Raw genomic sequence first — 22,189 nt, 5'->3', positions numbered from 1 at the left:
ACTGGTCAGAATTGTAAAATTTTGCTTAGTCATTAAGTTCAAAATTGGCTCAGTCACTAAGACAGGTGCAGACATACCACTGGTGCAGCTGCACCGGGGCCCGGAGGTGCAGGGGGGCCCTTGCAGGATGGCTAATACTTTGGGCAATCTGGCCTGCTTCTTGGAGCCTGAAGCCCTCATCATGTGCGGCGGGCTGGGAACGATCCCAGCAGCTCTGCTGCCTACAGGAGAAAATGGCAGCAGAGCTGAGGGGATCCATCCTCTGCTTTCTGCCCGGCACTTGCTCCCTGACACAGACTGCCGTGGCTTGATTACATATATCAGCTGATATGTCTATATGATGCCAGAATTTTTATTGGACGGCACACGGACTCGGAGAGTTTTTTGGTTCCATTCACACATCCGTGAAAATCACAGATCTGAGAATGAGATCCATGAGGGTCAAAAAATGTCCTGTTCTGATCTGATTTTGAGGATCAGAATAGGACATGTTCAATGTCATCAGCATATGGAAGGTTATAGATGGTAGTTTTAATTCAAACTTATGCAGAAATTTGGAGAATTCTTCTAGGGTTCACAAACTTTTAAGCACCACTATATACCACTATATACAATTAGTTCAGACACCTCATTGAGATCAAGAGTAGTGTTGAGCCACCCCCGTAGTGTTCGAGTTCGGTTCGTCGAACACCCTTGTGTTCGCCGAACTGTTCGTCGAACTGTTCGTCGAACACCTTCGAACACCGTTAAAACCAATGGCAGGCAAACAAAAACACATAGAAACACATAGATACACCTTCAAAGGTGTCCAAAAGCTGACAAACTGCTCAGAAGACATAACTAACACATGGAAAAGTGACAAGTACATATAGTCATGCGAAAATAAAAGAGGTGGAGGAGTAAAAGGAGGGGGAGACACAGATATAGGCATGTCATGCCCTTCTAAAATCCAAAAAGTGAGAAGCCGACACGGCCAGTCCGTTCCTGCCCGTGCCACCTCCGTGTCGCCGGGTTTGTGCCAGAGCCGCGGTGGACCCTGACAGCCAGCCCCCCTCTCCCAATACTGGTGCCTGTCCGCTGGTGGGTCGAGCCCCCCCGCGGTGGGGGGGGGGTAACATCTGCAGAAGAAAGACCATCTTCCCGCCAAACTAACATGTCGACTTCTTTTCGTGGACAATGTGATACGATCCCTTTGTTACGGACACACCCATCGCTACAAATTCCAGATGAGGCACAAAAACAGCAGGTGCTTCAGCGGATATCAAGTGCTCCTTCAAGTGGGCTCTCCTCCACCTCAATTTCAACATCACAAATACTCCAGTCCTCAGAGGTGTCACCCCTATCGCACTTGCTTCCTCACAGCTCCCAAGTCTCCAGCTGCCCGTCTGAGTATGGGGTAACACAGATGGTTGAGTCTGCAGAGCTGTTTACTCATACTATAGCCTGGGAAACGGAGGTCTGCTCCAGAGCTTCTGTTAATCCAGATGAGGAAATGATCTGCACTGATGCCCAGAATCTTTATAAGTCGGATCCAGGACCAGATGAAGAAGGTTCTGAGCATAATGTAGACCCTCGTTCCCAAACTGTAACTCCTGTTGGTGGAGACAATGATGAAGACGATGATGAGACTCTAATACCTGATTGGAGCGACAACTTGACTTTTCGGTCAGGGCAGGAAGAGGTTGGCTTTAAGGACGAAGGGTGTGATAACACACAGGGTGATGATGACAAGGTTGGAGATCCAACTTACTGTCACCCCACAGTCAGCCAGTCAATGAGGTCACCCGGGCCTTTGCCTGGCCTTGGGGATGTCTGGGTGGTCGGCTCCCTGGCCCGTACCCTGGGGTCACTCTTTAAAAGGGTGGATAATTGTTAATTTTATAAGAGTTCGTGACGCCACCTGTGGTATCTGGTGAGAAGCACCAGCGCTGCAGCAGTCCACTGAGGCCCGTGATAAGGCAGCTCGATGGTATAGCTCCCCACAGGTGGAGCTAGGTCTCAGGGCAGCGTATGCAGGGGGAATGCAGGACAGGCGAGACCCAGCTGGGTCAGAGCAAGAATGGGAACGGACACGGTAGTCACTTCAGTACCTTTTACTGGAGGAAATTCAGGCACATCCTGGAGCACTGTAGGGTGAAGGGTGCATATCAGGATCCTCCCCAATGAGTGGGTGTAGGGCCTCCTGTTTCTTGCTTCTGCGTAGTAAGTTTCTGACCTGCCTGGAGCTAGGCCTAACTTTGTCTCTGTCCTGCGCTGGCTGACCTTGTGGTAGGGCCTTCTCTTGGAGTTCACGCTCCCAGTATGAGGGGCCTAAGCGTCTCCTGGCTCTGTTACGTATTAGCACCTCAGCGATCCTGGGAATTGTAGTTCTCCAGGGATTCCAGTTATGCCTTACTGGGTCATAGAGATCCCGGTAAGCTCGGATCCGGTGTCCTGTAAATGCTTCGGGGTGAGCTGGTTAAGCTTCTCTGCACCTTATGTACTAACTCGCCACTCGCCTTCGGCCTACTCGGGCCCTCACTAGGCTATACACACTAACGGCAGCTTGCCGCGCTTCACCGATCTTATGGCGCCGGCACACCTTAAGCTCTATCTGGGCTCCCTGAATCTAGCTAGCAGGAGCCTCGTGCTCCACTGCTGAACTATTAACTGAGTTCTCTAGACTAGACTGAGCTCCACTGCAGACTGACCTCTCTTAGGCTTCTCTACTGCAGGAACTCTTCAGAGGAACTGAACTGCCTAGCTCCACCTTCCCTATTTATATCCCTAACGGGCTCCCTCTGCTGGTCTGAGGTGGAAGGTGGAGATGTGTGAATGTTTATGGGGGCCTCTTGTGGAGGATTCCATCAATACACTCTTCTAGGATCTGTGATACCAAGCGCAGCGGGGTGTCACAGATGCTATTGACGACGAGGTTAGGTTGCGCCTTCCTGGACAGAGACGGAGTACTGGAAGCACGTCAACAACTGCATCCTCAACCACAACTCTGCCTCTGACCACAAGTCGTAGTGGCTCTTCAGGTCGCATGGGCTCTAAGCCTTGCATAGCCTGGGCATTTATTCAGATCGATAAGGATGACCCAACTCGTGTTATCTGTAATATTTGTCACCAAAAGCTAAGTAGAGGCCAAAAAATTCATAGTTTGAGTACTTCATGCATGTACCATCACATGGATATGAAGCATAAGTTGCAGTGGGAAGTTCACTGTGCTACAATGCGGCCTAGCAGGCTGGGCCAACCACCGTCTGCCCCATCTTGTGCATCCGCGGCCTCTTCATCCTCTGTGACTGGGGGGACAGCAGTCACACATGTTTTTGGATGCAGACCTGCCACCTCTTTACCTGCAACAGCCAGTGTGATTGGCAGGTCGTCAGTTCATTGGGAAGTGGAAACACCTGCTGGTGTTGAGCGCTCTCTGACATCGAGAGCACCACCTTTGGATCAAGGCAACCTAACATGTCCGCCTGCATCTTCCTCACAGACCGGCAGTTTGCCAGGGACACCCTACTCAACCCCGTCAAAGCACAACAGCCAGCCCCCAGTCCCTCAGATGTGGAAAAGTAAAAGACCATTTCCTCCTAACCATGAGAAAGCTAAGAGGTTGAATTTCACCATCTGCAAGCTGTTGGCTACAGAAATGCTGCCTTTCCGCCTGGAGGACACAGTGGATTTTCGAGACCTTATGTCCGTCGCAGTGCCCCAGTACCAGATGCCCAGTCGGCACTACTTCTCAAAGAAAGGTGTGCCTGCGCTCCACCAGCATGTCGCACACAACATCACCGCTTCTTTGAGAAACTCTGTGTGTGACAGGGTGCATTTCACTACAGACACTTGGACGAGTAGGCATGGACAGGGGCGTTACATGTCGCTGACTGGGCACTGGGTAACTATGGTGACAGCAGGACAAGGGGCTGCTGTCCAAGTCTTACCGTCCCCACGAGTCTTGCGTCAATCCTCTTTATCTCGAAGTTCCTCCACTGCTTCAGCCTCCTCAACCTCCTCTCGGTCCTCCACCTGCACCCAAAGCCTGTCTTGTAATGCCACCTGCTTTCTAACTGCGCAGAAGGAATCCTGCACACCTCCTTACTATGCTGGCAGCAGGGCTCAACGGCATCAGTGTTTACTTTGAAATGTCTGGGAAATGTGAGTCACACAGCTGAGGCATTGTGGTCAGCTCTGGAGACCCAGTTTCATGAATGGTTGTCTCCACTGGACCTGCAACCAGGGAAGGCCGTGTGCGACAATGCTGCAAACCTGGGTGCGGCTCTTCGCCGGTGCAATGTCACACACGTGCCTTGTATGGCTCACGTGTTGAACCTGGTTGTCCATAAATTTTTAGCCCACTATCCCCGACTAGATGGCCTTCTGCAGAGGGCACGGTCGCTGTGTGCTCACTTCCGCCATTCGCATCCCGCAGCTCAACGACTTACATCTCTACAGAAGTCGTTGGGCCTGCCAGTTCACCGGCTGAAATGCGATGTGCCGACACGGTGGAATTCAACTCTGCACATGTTGCAGCGACTGTGGCAGCACCGACAAGCCCTGGTGCAATACGTTCTGACGTATAGCCTGGGCCAACGAGATCCAGAGGTGGGGCAAATCACGCTGCAGGAGAGGTCTCAGATCAGGGACCTATGAAGTTGACGCGCCCCCTGGGCCGCGGGGTACCCTGAGCCGTGCCGGTAGACGCTGGGGGTTGTAGTCACTGTGGCGGTGACCCGGTCCGTGACCCAGGGCGGTCAATCCAACGGTAATTTGTATATATGGATTTTATAATGTCCGACTATGCCACCTGTGGAGTGCGGCCAAAGGGACCGCTGCTGCGGAACAGTCCTCTGAAGCTGGTGGTTTTGCAGCAATGGTATTATTACTCACCACAGGAAGAGTGTAGCTTCAGGGCAGTGTGGGTGGATGATGGTGGTTGCAGTGCAGGGAGTCAGTAATGAACACAGAGTCCGTGTGATGCAGTCCCAAGATCTTTACTCACAGTTGTTGCAGTCCAGATTACAGGTACCAGAGCAATCTCACCCGTCGTGCTGTGCGTACTCAGTGAGGGGCTCAGTCCACCCCCAGATAGCTCCGGAGTACTTAGCAGGACCCGCTTCTGTGTGTCCTTTCTCTGGCCTTCTCCCTGCACCTCACACCCAGTGACACTTCTATCCGGTATCTTCGGGCCTTGGCGGGCGACTTGTGTTCCGTCCCCTGGGTCCTATGTGGCTACCTTCTTAGTGAGACTGGTGTGGACTTTTGCCTGCAGTACATGAAATGCTGCAGCCTCCGGTTTCTAGTTGAGCCTTGCTGTTTCTCCTCTAGTTGAGGGACCGGTTCCCCTTATCTGGCCTGACCCCTCTACCTCCTGGTAGCAGCGGGAGTACGGGTGGCCTTCTGCACGGCCCGTAGCCCTAGGGTCCCTTCGGTTCCTGGAGCCTTCCTGCTCCCACTCGTCTCTTCTCTCCTTCAGTCCTGGGCCTCCCAGGCTAGGCCCGCCTACGGAGCAGAGCTCATGCCGAGCCTCTGCTCCTGTCACTTTTCCTCCTCTGACTGGCTTGCTCTTTCTAAGATGGCTTCCTATTTATACTCTCCCTGTCATGTGCTCCCCTAAGCTGCTCCCCTAAGCACCCACTACATAGGACCCTCCCACCAGCTAGGGACCTGGGACTGTGCTCTCCCTTAGGAGCAATCTCGCCCTACCCCCACTGCGGGTATGTGTTGGATGCAGGTGTTAGGGTCCCGAGCCATACGCCTTCCTTACCAGAGGGTGAGATACCACACCTCTGGGTGAGATGCAGTACCTCTGTGGAGACTGAACCCTCAGGGGCGCCACACCCCCTTCTGCACAGTTTTGAAATGGCGACGAAGATGTTTAGTGCTGACGACGATGCCATTATCAGCATGACTATTCCTGTGATTTACATGCTGGAGCACACATTAAACAGAATTCAGAGTCAGGTGGTGGGACAAGAGGAGGTGGAGGAAGTAGAGGAGGAGTCGTATGCGGAAGGGATAACATCTCCAAGGTCCAGACGGTTGGCAGCACCAAGGCGGCAGGCATGGGAGGGTGGGGGAGAGCGATTAACCAGGGCGCATGGTAGCAGCCAAACTGTTGAGGAAGGTGCAGGAGCCGAGGAAGAAGTGGAGGATGAACTGGCGATGGGCATGGAAGACTCATCAGATGAGGGAGACCTTGATCACATTTCTGTTGTGCGAGGTTGGGGGGAGAGGGCAGAGGAAGGAAGCATGATTCTTACCTCGCTACCAACACAACAAGGACTTGGTCCTCCTGGATGCGCAAGACACATGAGTGCCTTCTTGCTGCACTACCTGCAACATGACCGACCCTCAGATTGCAGAATTCGAAGTAATCCCGACTACTGGGTTGCCACACTCTTAGATCCCCGATACAAAAGTAAATTTGCCAAAATAATTCCTGCCATAAAAAGGGATTGACGCATGCAGGAGTATCTGCAGACGCTGTTGCAGAATCTTACATGTGCTTTTCCACAAAACACCAGTGGTGCACGAAGTGAATCTCACAGTTCTAACTTGCCAACCGTGGGACTGTCGAGTCTTCATCACTCAAACCGTAACAGTAACACAGTATCTGCTGGTAACAGCAATTTTGTGGAATCGTTTCACCACTTTTTTAGACCATCCTTTGCAAGGCCACAGGAGACAAGAAGTCTGACACATAGTCAATGCCTAGAGAGGATGGTGCAGGAGTGTCTCCAAGTGAACATCGAAGCCATGACTGTGTCACTGGTCCCTTGCTCATTTTGGTATTCCAATCTGGAAAAATGGCCGGAGCTCGCCACTCACGCCTTGGAGATCTTGTCATGCCCTGCAGCCAGTGTTCTCTCTGAACGTGTGTTCAGCGCTGCTGATGGTGTGCTGACAGATAAGCGCATGCGGCTGTCCACTGAGTATGTAGACAGACTCACGTTCATAAAGATGAACAAATCATGGATTCGCAAGGACTTTTCTAACCCTGTGTTATCCTTGGGAGACTAAAAGCTTGAGGATTTGGTAATATCACCTCACCAACCGTTTTAAGCAACTGTCAGGCAATTGATGCCACTTAACTCTAGAACACATGACCATAAAAATCTACACTTTCATATACCTGGGGCCTTTTAGGCCCGTGTGCAAATAACATGGAATAACTCAAACTCAAATGACAAACAACTATATACATGAAGAATACCTAGATTTTCAAAATTCTAACTAAAGTAATCTTGCAGAAAATAGAAAACAATTAACAGGGCGGGACTGCGAGGCCCCAGGTATGCGTTCTAGGGTTAAGTGGTGTCTGTGCCACAATTTTGGGAAAAAATGGAGACTCTTTTTGGAGTCCCCTTGCTGTGTCTTACGTGACGTTGGCATCGTCAATTACAGGTGGGTTGGGTCGCTCCCCCCCCCTTTTAACTGTAAGAAACTACATACACTATGGCTTGGGGTAACACAGATGGTTGAGTCTGAAGAGCTGTTTACTCAGAGGTCTGCTCCAAATCTTCCGTGTCTGCTAGTCAGCGTAGAATTTTTAACTGCATCTAGCCTAGGCAATACTTTGGGCGTGGCAGCCCAGCTGCGAAGCAAGCTGCACCGCCTGTGCATCTAATAAGAATTTTTAAATGCATCTAGCCTAGGCAGACTGTGGGGACCCCCAACCAAACCCAGACGCTCAGCCCCCCTAGCGCCCCCCTTTCCTTGACAATACAATAATGTAACTCTTACAACTGGATGGGTGAGGATCGGTCACAGCTTTATTAACTCTTTATACTCATTCCATTAGAAAGGCATTTTACTTCTAAAATAATTCAGCTTGTTGCAGCATGCCCTGGGTCTCCACTCCGGCAACTTGGCCAACAAGTGTAACTCTCCAACATGTCCTTTCTATTTCCAGGCCACGGAGGATCCTGCGCACTCGAATGCAGGACTCTGACCCCCACCCATCACTCTTAACGCTTGTTCCACTCTGTCATGGAGTCCTGACAGGAATATGTCCAGTCCAATATCCATTAAGTGAACACCGTAGGGCCGTATGAGGCCTGCTTTATCTCCTTCCAGTTGTTGGTGTCGTACCACTACACCACCTCTGTCTCTTCTAAATTTTGCCATCCGAATATTTATTACCCGCCTTGTCCGTTCGATGGCCGTAATGTCTCGCGCACCTTGCCATACCGCTATCGGCACAATCTCTGACCATACTATAGCTAGTTTTGTGAAAAACTCTCTGAAGCGCTCAGTGTCTAGTTTCATTATTGCCATTAGTTATGCGCTCTTGTAATGACCTAGGTTGTTTCCCCCGGCCTGTATAACTAAGATGACCGGACATCTTGCCTCTCTCCCTACCTTGATTACCTCCATTAGTACCTGTGGCCATAGCAGGCCTCTAATACCTCTCCAGTTGAAATATGTGTTATGAAACTCTAATTTCCTCCCGCCTGGGCGGACTTTCGCCCTTTTTTCTGCCCAACATATATACGAGTGGCCTATCACCCACACTGTTGGCTTAGCGTCACCTGTAAAAGAAACAAACCACGTTAGGATAACAAGTCCGGTCTTATGTATCTTGCCAAACACGTGGATCGCCATCTCCCTATCCTCTGAACTTCCGTTTCTGACAGTCCTGCTCTTGCTGCTTCTGTGGCCGCGCCTATGCAGAATGAGTGTGTCCCGTAATCTTTGGGGTGGTTCCCTGCCGATGTTATGCATTTATTAAATATAGCTTGGAACTGGTATCTTGATAATGGCGTTCCATCAATGTGTGATAGGAAGAAATTACTTTGTGATCTGATGGTTAGATATGTTTTTACTATTGTTACCCGACTCAGTGTACCGTTTGTGGGTTGTAAAAGTACCCAAGTGCCCCTGCCCGCTGGGACCGTTTTCAATTTGTGTATGCGTAGACGTATTGCATTATTGGCTATGACTACGTCCTGGTGTAATAAGCCTCCACTGGTGGTAATTTTGGATTGAGGGACTAATTCGCTTATGCATAGCGCCCCGAAGAAGGCGATCACAAATGCAGTAGACAGTAGTGTTGCTTGTGAGTGTCATGTTAATAGTGTTAGGGATATGATGTGAGAAATCAGTTTTAGTGACACGGGACGGGACGTCTACACTCCTGACTTGGCTGACCCCTTTTCCACCCTTTTATGGATTGTCTGATGATGAATCTTTGTCACATCTCCCCAATTCAGTAGTTGGAAGTGAAATGCTACTCCGGTCAGACACCGCTGCGCTGACGCCCCTGATATGCCCCTCATCATTAGCTGGTGGAGAAATTCTATGGTGACTTGTGATCTGGCTTGTTCACATTGGTCAACCCGTCTGCCTGCTACTAGTCGTGTCCACTCTTCCCATGCCTTACCGTATGCTTGCCACGTCGACGGGGCAACTGACGCTCTGATTAATGGCATCAACTATTCGCCACTAGATCCCATAGGGAAGGTGGGCAACTGTTGCCCGATGGGTGGGCGTTGTGGAAGAGCTCTGTGAAAATCTGCCAATTGAATTGTTATAAAGCGTTAGCAGCAGCTTTAGACCCCTCAACATAGTGGCTAGCGCGGACCCATACATTGTGTTTTAGGCACAGGAATGCTAGCCTGGGTAGTAGGCCTAGCACTGGGAGAGACGATGATGCCATCTTATTAATGCAGTGCGCTAGGCTGGTGTTTTTTGTTATGAAGCGTATATTTTTGTAAGCCAGGAGCGCGCCCCATATTTCTATTGCTACCACTATTGGGAAGAAAAATTCTTTTCAGGGCTAGATGCTGCTAAAAATTATTATTAATTTAAAAGCTGGTGGAGCTTGGTATAGATAACCTAATACAATGAGTCCCACACACTGCTAGAAGGCCAAATATTTTTTCAGAGGTAGATGCAGAAAAAAATTATATTCAGCTTGCAACCTGATGGAGGTCAGTATAGATGGACTAATAGAACAAGTCCCACACACTGCTAGAAAGCCAAATATTTTTTCAGAGCTAGATGCAGATAAAAATTATTTTTAATTTGCAACCTGATGGAGGTCAGTATAGATGGACTAATAGAACAAGTCCCACACACTGCTAGAAGGCCAAATATTTTTTCAGAGCTAGATGCAGAAAAAAATTATATTCAGTTTGCAACCTGATGGAGGTCAGTATAGATGGACTAATAGAACAAGTCCCACACACTGCTAGAAGGCCAAATATTTTTTTCAGAGCTAGATGCAGACAAAAAATTATTTTGAATTTGCAACCTGATGGAGGTCAGTATAGATGGACTAATAGAACAAGTCCCACACACAGCTAGAAGCCCAAATATTTTTTCAGAGGTAGATGCAGAAAAAAAATTATATTCAGTTTGCAACCTGATGGAGGTCAGTATAGATGGACTAATAGAACAAGTCCCACACACTGCTAGAAGGCCAAATATTTTTTCAGAGCTAGATGCAGAAAAATATTATATTCAATTTGCAACCTGATGGAGGTCAGTATAGATGGACTAATAGAACAAGTCCCACACACTGCTAGAAGGCCAAATATTTTTTCAGAGCTAGATGCAGATGAAAATTATTTTGAATTTGCAACCTGATGGAGGTCAGTATAGATGGACTAATAGAACAAGTCCCACACACTGCTAGAAGGCCAAATATTTTTTTCAGAGCTAGATGCAGACAAAAAATTATTTTGAATTTGCAACCTGATGGAGGTCAGTATAGATGGACTAATAGAACAAGTCCCACACACAGCTAGAAGCCCAAATATTTTTTCAGAGGTAGATGCAGAAAAAAAATTATATTCAGTTTGCAACCTGATGGAGGTCAGTATAGATGGACTAATAGAACAAGTCCCACACACTGCTAGAAGGCCAAATATTTTTTCAGAGCTAGATGCAGAAAAATATTATATTCAATTTGCAACCTGATGGAGGTCAGTATAGATGGACTAATATAACAAGTCCCACACACAGCTAGAAGCCCAAATATTTTTCCAGAGGTAGATGCAGAAAAAAATTATATTCAGTTTGCAACCTGATGGAGGTCAGTATAGATGGACTAATAGAACAAGCCCCACACACTGCTAGAAGGCCAAATATTTTTTCAGAGCTAGATGCAGATAAAAATTATTTTTAATTTGCAACCTGATGGAGGTCAGTATAGATGGACTAATAGAACAAGTCCCACACACTGCTAGAAGGCCAAATATTTTTTCAGAGCTAGATGCAGATAAAAATTATTTTTAATCTGCAACCTGATGGAGGTCAGTATAGATGGACTAATAGAACAAGTCCCACACACTGCTAGAAGGCCAAATATTTTTTCAGAGCTAGATGCAGACAAAAAATTATTTTGAATTTGCAACCTGATGGAGGTCAGTATAGATGGACTAATAGAACAAGTCCCACAGACTGCTAGAAGGCCAAATATTTTTTCAGAGCTAGATGCAGAAAAAAATTATATTCAATTTGCAACCTGATGGAGGTCAGTATAGATGGACTAATAGAACAAGTCCCACACACAGCTAGAAGCCCAAATATTTTTTCAGAGGTAGATGCAGAAAAAAATATATTCAGTTTGCAACCTGATGGAGGTCAGTATAGATGGACTAATAGAACAAGTCCCACACACAGCTAGAAGGCCAAATATTTTTTCAGAGCTAGATGCAGAAAAAAATTATATTCAATTTGCAACCTTATGGAGGTCAGTATAGATGGACTAATAGAATGATGCTATGCCCAAAAGGTTTTACTTCACTAGGTGCAGTAAAAAAATTGGTATTCTGTACACAGGTGGTGTAGCTTGCAGCACAGATAGGCTACTCCACTGACTAACACACTCTGCAATAGGCCAAAAAGGATTAGCTTTGCTAGATTTAGCCAAATGCTGTGAAAAAAACTTGCACAGCACTGGCACAGACGTGCCTGGCAAAAACTGATAGGAACTGATGTAACTTAGTCCTGAAAAGGACTGCAATTACAATTAGTCTTTACTCCCACAACATATCTATTCAAGAGCACAGACCTGCCTGATAAAAGTCGTAGGAAATGCTGTAACCTAGTCCTTAAAAGGACTGCAATCACAACTATTCCCTACTCCCAAGCTATCTGTAGATTTGTGCGAAAATTGGCTTGAAATTAACAAGGTATAGCGCACACAGCAACAGCGGTGCCGTCTAACACGCAGCTGCAGCAGTGAGAAAATGGTGGCGACGGGGAAAATGGCTGGGTCTTATAGGGCAAGGACATGTGACATACACTGCCAATGACACATGCCCTTGCTTGTGTGAAAAAAAGCACTTCGCTCCGTGTGTGCGCTGCTGATAGGCTGACAGATTACACCTCCCCACTGTAAATGTGGGAAAGAGAAAAAAAAAAATGGAGATCTTCATTATTCCTGCAGAGATCCATCCCATGCCCCTCCCCCCGCCCCGCTGTACACTCAAACTGCGTATTAACATTAATTTTCATCATTACTGAGAAAAAATCCAGTCATGATTTTGGTTATCGAACATAACCTCGAACAGCCGAATTTTTTTCAAATCGTTCGTGTTCGCCGAACCGCTCGAACACCGCCCAAAACAGCTCGAATTTGAGATTGGCGAACGCTCATCTCTAATCAAGAGGTCTACCAAACAGTAGATCCAAAACATCTCTTTTCTGCAGGGCTTTGAACCTATTTGGGATGTTGCTCGGAATCCAATTATTAGAAAAGATTTGAAAAGAACCCAAATCACCTTTGTGTTCGATTGCATTATGGTAAGATAAGCCATGTTTACGATATCCTTTTTTATGTTAGATCATTTTTTTTTTCAGTCTTTAATGTAGGTGTTGGATGGTTCTAAGAACATAATTTTTTTTTACATATACATTTTATGAGAAATATAATTTAATTTACAATTCAAATAACATTTAAAGGACTCTCCCTTACAAGGGAAGGTGAAATGTAGACTATTGTTCTTAATTGTTCTACAGCAAAGTCATTTATTTGTATAGCACTTAAAACTCCCCTTTCTTATATTAGATGTGGTGAGTATGCCTTTCCTAATTTTTAGTCTGCTTGGTGAAATGATGTTATGCAAATTATGAGCGTTCCTAAAGGATGTGTGGTTTAATAGCTAGGAGGTGACCCAAAGTTGGGTCTCTGTTCAAAATACGCCAATGCTTGTGAAAAAATGTATGAATGATGTTATGAGATTTATTAAAAGTTGTTACGACATTCACAGCGGGAGGAGCATGTGATCAGATGTACCAGGCGCTCAGTTTCCACACCTCCCCACCTCGAGTTTAATTGCTGCACCTGACACCTAGCTCCAAATGCCTCTACTTGTGATGCTCCAGTATTGGATAAAAAGGCAATATTCCAGCTGACTAGTGACTGTAGTCCAGTATGCACAGAAAGCACAATTCGATCATTCATGTAGAAATAGGAAAAGAAAATGTTGGGGTATTCCAGCTCCTTGTAAAAAAATCATTTTAATTCCATATTAGTAATGAAAATGACATCCAAAGTAAAGGGACAGAGTGCGATGCGTTTTGAACGTATTCCAACATTCTTTGTCAAAGGCTTTGACAAAGAACGTTGGAATCCGTTCGAAACGCGTCACTTTCTGTCTCATTACTTTGGCTCAAATTTTTGCTATTAATATGGAATAAAAGTTATTTTTTACCAGGAGCTGTAATACCCCAACATCTTCTTTTCCATGCTCTAGTATTTACTGCAATGAAGTGGCAACAGATGTTAGCATGACGGCCATGTTTGTCTTTCCATTACCACAGAACTTGGCTCTCAGTTTATGCGGCTCCAGTATTGATTGTAGTGGAAATACACTCAGTGTTGGCATGACAGGGGTTCATGTGTGTGTGCTGCTGGTGGAGATAGAAGGTGGAGTATTATTGCTCCCTATATTATCCTTTGGACTGAGGCACTTCATTATCAGAACATCATTGGTTATTAGGAGAGTGCTACAAGCTGTTTAATGTGCTCCATCCACATTGTCCAGAGTAGATGGCATTCTGCTAGTCAGCACACTGAACTTTCCATTCCAGGAAAAGTCAAAAACCTAAAATAACCCAAGTAGAAGTAGCACTTGTTGATCAATGTTGTCGGAGGATAATGCTCATCATCTAATTTTTTTCCCATGCTTGTAGATGTGTATGCAAACTTGGAATTGGTGGTGTCTCTTTGAGAATGTTTGGGCTATTTTACACTGACTAACATATACTTATGATATACCCCTACTAGTAACTAACCAATGGAAGTTTTATGACTCAGGAAGCTGCAGATGCTTATCTGATAAAAGTAGTTTTTTTTATCTAATCCGGATTATCTTGAATTACCTGAATACTTGTTTTGGATGATGCATGCAGAAAAAAACTTTTGGCTATTCCTATCTCCGAACAATTTGTTCTATTAGTCAGCGCACTAATTTATTAATTTTATGAGGGGGTGGGTGCGTTGTTGTTATTTTCCTCTCTTTTTGGATGATTTACAGATTATTTATTGGATGATAATTACTATGTTGTTTTTTTCCTCTCTTTCTTCATGATGATGAGAATAAATATACCACACCATAGCATCAAGATACGAGATGTGCAGCATCTGAAACAACAGATACTGGAAGCCTGTGCTAGCATTTCTTCTGTGGTGTTGCTATCAGTGTGTCAAGAGTGGGAGAAGAGGGTTGCATTGACAATCCAACACAATGGGCAGCACTTTGAACACATTTTATAAGTGGTCATAAACTTGTAAAAAACTCATGAAAGAATAAAGTTACGTTAAAACCAAGCACACAATTGTTTTTCTTATGAAATTCTCAATAAGTTTGATGTGTCATATGACCCTCTTCCCATTGAAAAAAATAAAGTTGGATCCAAAATGGCCGACTTCAAAATGGCCGCTATGGTCACCACCCATCTGGAAAAGTTTTCCCTCCCATATACTAATGTGCCACAAACAGGAAGTTGATATCACCAACCATTCCCATTTAATTTAGGTGTATCCATAGCAGGTCCTTTTAGACCATCGCGAGCCGCCGGGAAGCTAGGACGCATAACTAAGAAGACCGGGGGCCATCAGAAGGTGAGTAAAATGTATTTTTTTTATTTTAAATTCTTTTTTTTTTTTACAGCCACTATGGTACCCGGGTCTGGAGGAGAGTCTCCTCTTCTCCAGACCTGGGTACCATCCGCACATTGAATCGCTTAATATCCGCATGTGCACATGAAGTCATGCGGATATTAAGCGATTCAATGCAAGTCAATGTAAAATAATTGGTAGTGCTGCGGATTTTTCAGCAATGATAATCCACAGAGGAAATTTCCGCAGCATGTGCACATCACATGCGGATTATCATTGGGGAACATTGCAGACCTTCTACCAAGCATTTTTTAAGCGTTTCTGCGGCGGAACTGCCGCTGCGGAAATGCTTAAAAAATGCATAGTGGGCACACAGCCTAAATCTCGCCCAGTAAAAGGGACAAATTGATGAAAAAAGCTCAGTTTAAATTAATTGTTCATTTTGACTAGTTCATTTTGCTTTATTTTAAAGCTCGATAATTTAACTACAATGCACTGTCTAAAAACTTGAAAAAGGACATGTCTAGTGTCGTAATAATAAAAAAATTGATACACTTATATTTAAATATTTAATATTGCTGCTTTTACTTTAGCATTAAACCTATGATTAGGATGAGACTGCATTTAGAAAATCACACTTAAAAATATGATCCCAAGGAGAGCCCAACTTGAATCTTTGTACAAATGTAACCAAGAACTCAAGTAACAAATATGCCTTTTTTGAAAATTTTACAACATTGTTTTTTCAAAATTGCGCATCAAAATTTTGAATTTGAATCCTCAAAAACAAAATATCAACAAACATAATCTTGTGATATATCAAATTAAAGCCTGTACCGTTGTAAACAAAACGGTGCCTCTCCCATCTCTTTATCTTATTTCTAACGTGAGATATGATAAAAAATGTAACATCATTCAAGCTCAAAATTCAGACTTTTTCAAAACTTTAGAAATCTATAAATTAAACTAATAAAGATAAAAATGCAAAACTTTTTTTTTATTGTAATTCACTTAAGTAGCACTTCAAAATAAATCAAAGAAAGAAAAAATCCGAAGATATTGGGTAAAAAAATAATTCAGATTTAGATCACTTGACATGGAATGACCCCAGGATATACAGATTTCTCGGCTTTATAAAAACCCAGCCTCCTCTAACCTTGTGCCAAAAACAGCAGATTCTTCTAAGCAGCTGCCTAGCACTCTGAAAATGAGCATGGAGGTGAATCAATCAGGCTTTGGCGTTGTGTTGCAGCCAATGGCACAAGGAACATTTCACGGGTAGAGGGAAGAATGGAGTCAATGAAATTTCAACAAATTCTTGATGCAAACATAACACACCTGTAAAAAAGCTGAAGTTGAAAAGAGGATGGCTAATAGGATAATGATCCTAAATATACGTCAAAATCCACAACAGACTACCTCAAAAGGCACAAGCTGAAGGTTTTACAATGGCCCTCATAGTACCCTGATGTGAACATCATTGAAAATCTGTGGCTAGACTTAAAAATAGCAGTGCATGCAAGATGACTCGGGAATCTCACAGAACTTGAAGAATTTTCCAAGACAGAATGGAAGAAAATCCCTCAAACAAGAATTGAAAGACCCTTGTCTGGCTACAAAAGTGTTTACAAGCTATGATACTTTCAAAAGAGGGTGCTACTAGGTACTAACCAAGCAGGATATATATATATATACATATATATATATATATATATATATATATATATATATATTTGTTTTTTTTTGTTTTTTGCCCAAAATACAAAGGAAATGTGTAATCTTTAACTTTAGCCTTTTAGGGATCATTTCATCTTTAAGTTGCTTAAATGTTCACAATAACAGTAATTTTGACCAACTTTTACTTGCCAGTGTATACCCCAAAGCAAAATATTACAATTTTTCCTGCATAAAACAAAGATTCATACAGCCACATCAAGGAGACAAAAAATGAATACACTAAGAAAAAAACTGTTTTTGTATGCAGCATTTTAAAAGATAAAATTTTGCTTTGGGCTTAAGGACCCTAAACACTCTGGTCATGAAAGGGTTTAGTTTTATTTTTATGTCATGTCAGAATCCTGTATAAATCAGATCATGTTAATTATTCCTCTGATGTTCACAAATAAATGAGTGGTTGTGAGTTTACAATATTAAAAGTCAGATTTTCAGTATAAGAATTTCATCATTTTAATGGCAGATTTATGAATGGGACCAACACACTTTGTAATACCTAACACATCCAGCAAACAGACGTGTGTGATCTCAATGATGCATAATGCATGTCTTGCTCCTTTTCATTAACTGAAATATATGGATCCTTTGCTGAAAGCAGTGCATAATGAATCCCCCCTAGTACTCTACGATATGGAAAATAAATCCTTAGAAGACTCATCAGTATTTTGGAAGTACCTTGTAAGGCTCCTTGACTATGGATTATGATCTATATCAATAAAATAGGGACATCCCTTGCTTAAAGTGAAATAATCCCCCTGAGTAAATAACAATGCAGATGAAACTAACAAATTATTTTAATTATGTTGTAAGGCATTGATCACACAAATGAAAAAATAATGATTTTTAATATATCAAAACTTAAAATATACAAAATATAATAAAAAGTAGTGATAACATCACAGAGAGGATTTTTTCCCAGAGAAGAAAAATATATAGAATGCACATAATGCACAGATGACAATTCTAAGAAGCACAAATGAATATAGTCTGAAATGCTAGGACACATAACTAGAAAAATGATAAGGTTGACACTATAATAATAAATACTATGTGACATATACTCCAAATGAGAAAAAATAAAAACAATAAGTAAAGTGAGCATGGTGCTTAAATAATTAGGTTAATTAAGTAAGTAAAAAACATATCATATCAACATAATTTCTAGTACAAGTAACACAGCTATCAGGAATACATCATAAGCATGGTGTATAATCTATTAATAATTACCTTTTGATACCTGGTGCACGTTTTGCCATGGCTTCTTCCAGGGGGCGAAGGATCGTGCAATTCCACAGTTGTGTTTTTGGTTCCCTATATGGTAAAACTGACTAGGCAATATGATTCTCCAGGTCAGTATGTTTACGCAGATACCAAACATGTAGTTTTTTTTTTAAAAAAAAAAGTGAAAAGAAATTTGGAAAAAATGTTGCCTTTGTCGCCATTTTCCAAAACCCATAACGTTTTCAATTTTCAGAGCTGAAGTTCATACTGATAGCATGGAGGGGTAGATACAGTGTTTTTTTTCTTCACTGCCCAATAGTATAAAATTCTGTGACACATGTAGTGTCAATAAAATCACTGCACCCTTAGATTAATTCATTGATAGGTGTAGTTTGTAAAATGAGGTCACTTATGGAGAGATTTCTGCTGTCCTGGCACCTCAGGGGCTCTGCCAAAATGACATGGCACCCTCAACCCATTCAAGCAAAATGTGCACTACAATATGGCACTTCTTCCCTTCTGAACTTTGCACTGTGACTCAAAACAAGTTTTCCACTATCTATTCCAGAGAATTTTGTGCTCCAAAAGTCATATGGCGCTCCTACCGTTCCGAGCCCTGCCGTGCACCCAAACAGTAGTTTTCCTCCACATATAGGGTATCGGTGTACTCAGGAGAGATTGCATAACAAACTGTATTATTTATTTTCTCCTGTTACTCTTGTAAAAATGCAAAAAAAAGTTCATTTATTCCTTCCACATTGCTTTAATTCCTGTGAAGAACCTAAAAGTTTAATAAACTTCTTGAATGTGATTTTGAGGGGTGCAGTATTTAAAATGGTATCACTTTTGGTTATTTTCTAACATAAAGTACAATGTGTCATGAAAAAGCAATCTCAGAATCACTGGGGTTTGTTGAATTGTTCCAGAGTTATTAAAACAAAGTGACACTGGTCAGAATTGTAAAATTTGGCCTGATAAGGAAGGTGAAAACAGGCTTCGGGTCGAAGGGGTTAATGAAATGCTTTGAAATAATATTAATATCATAACATTGAATGCTAATTCTAGATTAAAGCCTTATTTCTGATTCTAATCACTGTTTTATTAATTTTTTTTTTTTTGCAAGTGTGAAACTTCATATAGATACTCAAATATTAATAATTGTGAAACAACATGTTATATGCTTTATTTTTGTAATTTTAAGGTATATTCTCCATCTGTTTAACACTTTTTTTACCATCTAATAACAAATAATTATTCAATTTTAAAAACCAAACCAAATTTCAAGCAGTAGTAAAGACATCTGATAGGGCACAGGTAATTGAAAACGTCATGTGCTCCTCACCATCAAGATTAACAGAAACAAACAGTAGAGCATTTTTATAGTTTCAACATATATGCATGTACATACCTTGGCTCATGATAGTTAAGGTAAGAAAAATGCTCTAGAAGTTTCCAAGTAATGCCATTGTCATGTGAGTAGTGGAGTAAAACACCTTCTCCTGGCTTATTGGGCGCCTTGCATGTACTTAAAACAGATTTACTTCCAAGCCGTAAAGTAAACTGCAGAAATCTGTGGATAAAATTCTTAAACATTTTAATCTTGGAAAAGATGCTTGTATCCATCAGAAAATGGATAATACAGGAATGTATTTTCTATAGTCGATGCCCATGTTGTATTACCAATATGCACTTACAGCATTGTATGTTATCTGTATGTTATCATATTGTACCTCAGTGAACTGACAATTTTATTTTCACTGCTTCTATTGAAAAAGAAGTTGCATAAAAGTGGCATTATAGAGTGTAATGTGGAGTTCCAAAGCATACGACTTGAGATATAAGCCTTAAAGGGAATATGTCAGCAGGTTTTTGTTATGTAATCTGAGAGCCGCATTTTATAGTGGCAGAGATCCTGATTCCACAGATTTGTCACATACTAGGCTGTGTTTTGCCATTTCAATAAAATCAGTTTTATCAGCAGGAGATTGTTACTAGAGGAATAGGTGTCTTGTGCCTCATGGTCCAACCACACCCAAACCACTGATTAGCAGCTTTTTGTCAATATACATTGTACACAGAAAGCTGCCAATCAGTGGTGTGGGTGGGGTTATACAGAGCTCAGCATTCTGACCAGTCAGTGGTGTGGGTGGGGTTATACAGGGCTCAGCATTCTAACCAATCAGTGGTGTGGGCGGGGTTATACAGAGCTCAGCATTCTGACTAGTCAGTGGAGTGGGCGGAGTTATACAGGGCTCAGCATTCTAACCAATCAGTGGTGTGGGCGGGGTTATACAGGGCTCAGCATTCTGACCAGTCAGTGGTGTGGGTGGGGTTATACAGGGCTCAGCATTCTAACTAATCAGTGGTGTGGGCAGGGTTATACAGGGCTCAGCATTCTGACCAGTCAGTGGTGTGGGCGGGGTTATACAGGGCTCAGCATTCTGACCAGTCAGTGGTGTGGGCGGGTTATACAGGGCTCAACATTCTGTCCTCTACCAGATCTGCAGTAGAGAAAACAGATTCTATTGCAACTGCTGCACCCAGTAAACTAATCGCTGGAATTAGGGTCTCTGTCCCTACATCATGCTTCTTTGGGATTACATAGGAAAGCCTGCTGATAGATTCCCTTTAACTCTTGCAGCATTAGTTATAAAATTAGTCAAAGATTTCCTGTAGGGTGTAATGGAAGTATAAAATTGTGTATATTTTTGTGAAAATACTGTATGAAATCTTACATCTAAGGCTATATTCCAATCTTCCATACAAAAAAGCCAGAGAATATATCACAGCATGAAATGCTGTTTCTCTGTTAAAATTACATACACTATGACATACTTTGTGTGTACAATGCTCAATAACAAATGTTCTAAAAAAACAATAATGTTTGTTAGATGAGGGAAGTATTCTACCCGCATGAGTTCTACAGGCACTTTACCAGAACAAAGCAGTAAGATACAAACATTTGATTTATTTTATTTTTATTTTTTTAAGAATTAATGGGATCCTGTCATGTCCTGTCTACTATGTAAACTGCCCCTATTGTGTTGTTAGTGATGCAATGTGCATAAATTGGCGCTAATATCATGAGTATATAGCACTTTATATACCATATCCTACCTGCTCATTTAGTCATAGGGGTGTGATACTCACATTCAGTCAGGGTTGGCGCTGCCCACACATTTGAATTCTGCTCCTGTCTCGCGCTGAAGTAAGTATGGGGAGCTTGCACAGTATGACATGGCCAGCCAGCAAAGCTTGTAGCACTGGGAGCCGCACATGCGGTGTGACGAGCGGCTCCCCGCATGTGCACAGTGAAGCTGTGCAGTTCCCATACATAGTAGACAGGACATGACAGGTTCCTGCTAAGGCTAAGTGGAAACTGAAGCAGTTTTAACAGATTTGTAGCTCTCCTACTAACTCACCTGGACTGCGAGCTATCGAGAAAGGTAGTTATGAGCTGCCTTCTCCCATCCTTGTTAAAAATCAAAGCTTTGCCACTAGCAAGAACACCACAGCCAAAACTAACTTCAGCACCACGGATAGAGTAGAAATTGTGGTAAGAAGAAAGCCTGGAACTGGTGAAGCTTTCTGAAATAAACATTGGGAAAGTCTGTGAAGCCATTTCACAAGCTGGTCCTGAAAAACCAGGCTCACACCTGTAATATAAAAAATGCCCAGTTAAAGCCTAAGTGTAGTTACAGGATATTGACACTTTATTCAATGCCTGCAGGATATTAAGCATATTAATACTGAATATCAGATAGTACTGGTGGTCAAATATTGACTTTACTGCACAATTTATTAAAATTAATAAATAAACAAAAGTTGACAAGTCAACATGTTATATACAGTTATATGAAATAGTTTGGGCACCCCTATTAATCTTAAGCTTAATGTTTTCTTAAAATTGGTGTTTTTGCAACAGCTATTTCAGTTTGATATATGTAATAACTGTTGAACACAGTAATGTTTCTGCCTTCAAATGAGGTTTATTGTACTAACAGAAAATGTGCAATCTGCATTCAAACAAAATTTGACAGGTGCATAAGTATGGGCACCTCACCAGAAAAGTGACATTAATATTTAGTAGATCCTCCTTTTGCAAAAATAACAGCCTCTAGTCGCTTCCTGTAGATTTTAATGATTTCCTGGATCCTGGATGAAGGTATTTTT

General features: G+C 42.9%; 1 protein-coding gene across 6 annotated transcripts in view; it reads right to left on the bottom strand.

The window, feature by feature from the left end:
- RELN (reelin) overlaps window positions 1-22,189 on the bottom strand; it is an 895,263-nt gene that overhangs the window by 309,049 nt on the left and 564,025 nt on the right. For all 6 annotated transcript variants that reach the window (XM_073652257.1, XM_073652259.1, XM_073652258.1 and 3 more), the window contains exons 18-19: window positions 21,439-21,672; window positions 19,425-19,586 (exon numbers count right to left, since the gene is read on the bottom strand). In XM_073652257.1, the coding sequence (XP_073508358.1) occupies window positions 19,425-19,586; window positions 21,439-21,672 (396 nt within the window). The remainder of the gene's footprint in view (window positions 1-19,424; window positions 19,587-21,438; window positions 21,673-22,189) is intronic.

Source organism: Phyllobates terribilis, unplaced genomic scaffold (genome assembly GCF_046119375.1).
Source record: "Phyllobates terribilis strain yellow unplaced genomic scaffold, ASM4611937v1 Scaffold_11__3_contigs__length_659146591, whole genome shotgun sequence".
NCBI lineage: Eukaryota > Metazoa > Chordata > Amphibia > Anura > Dendrobatidae > Phyllobates > Phyllobates terribilis.
The sequence above is the reverse complement of the archived record's forward strand: the minus strand, read 5'-3'. Positions and strand labels throughout refer to the sequence as shown.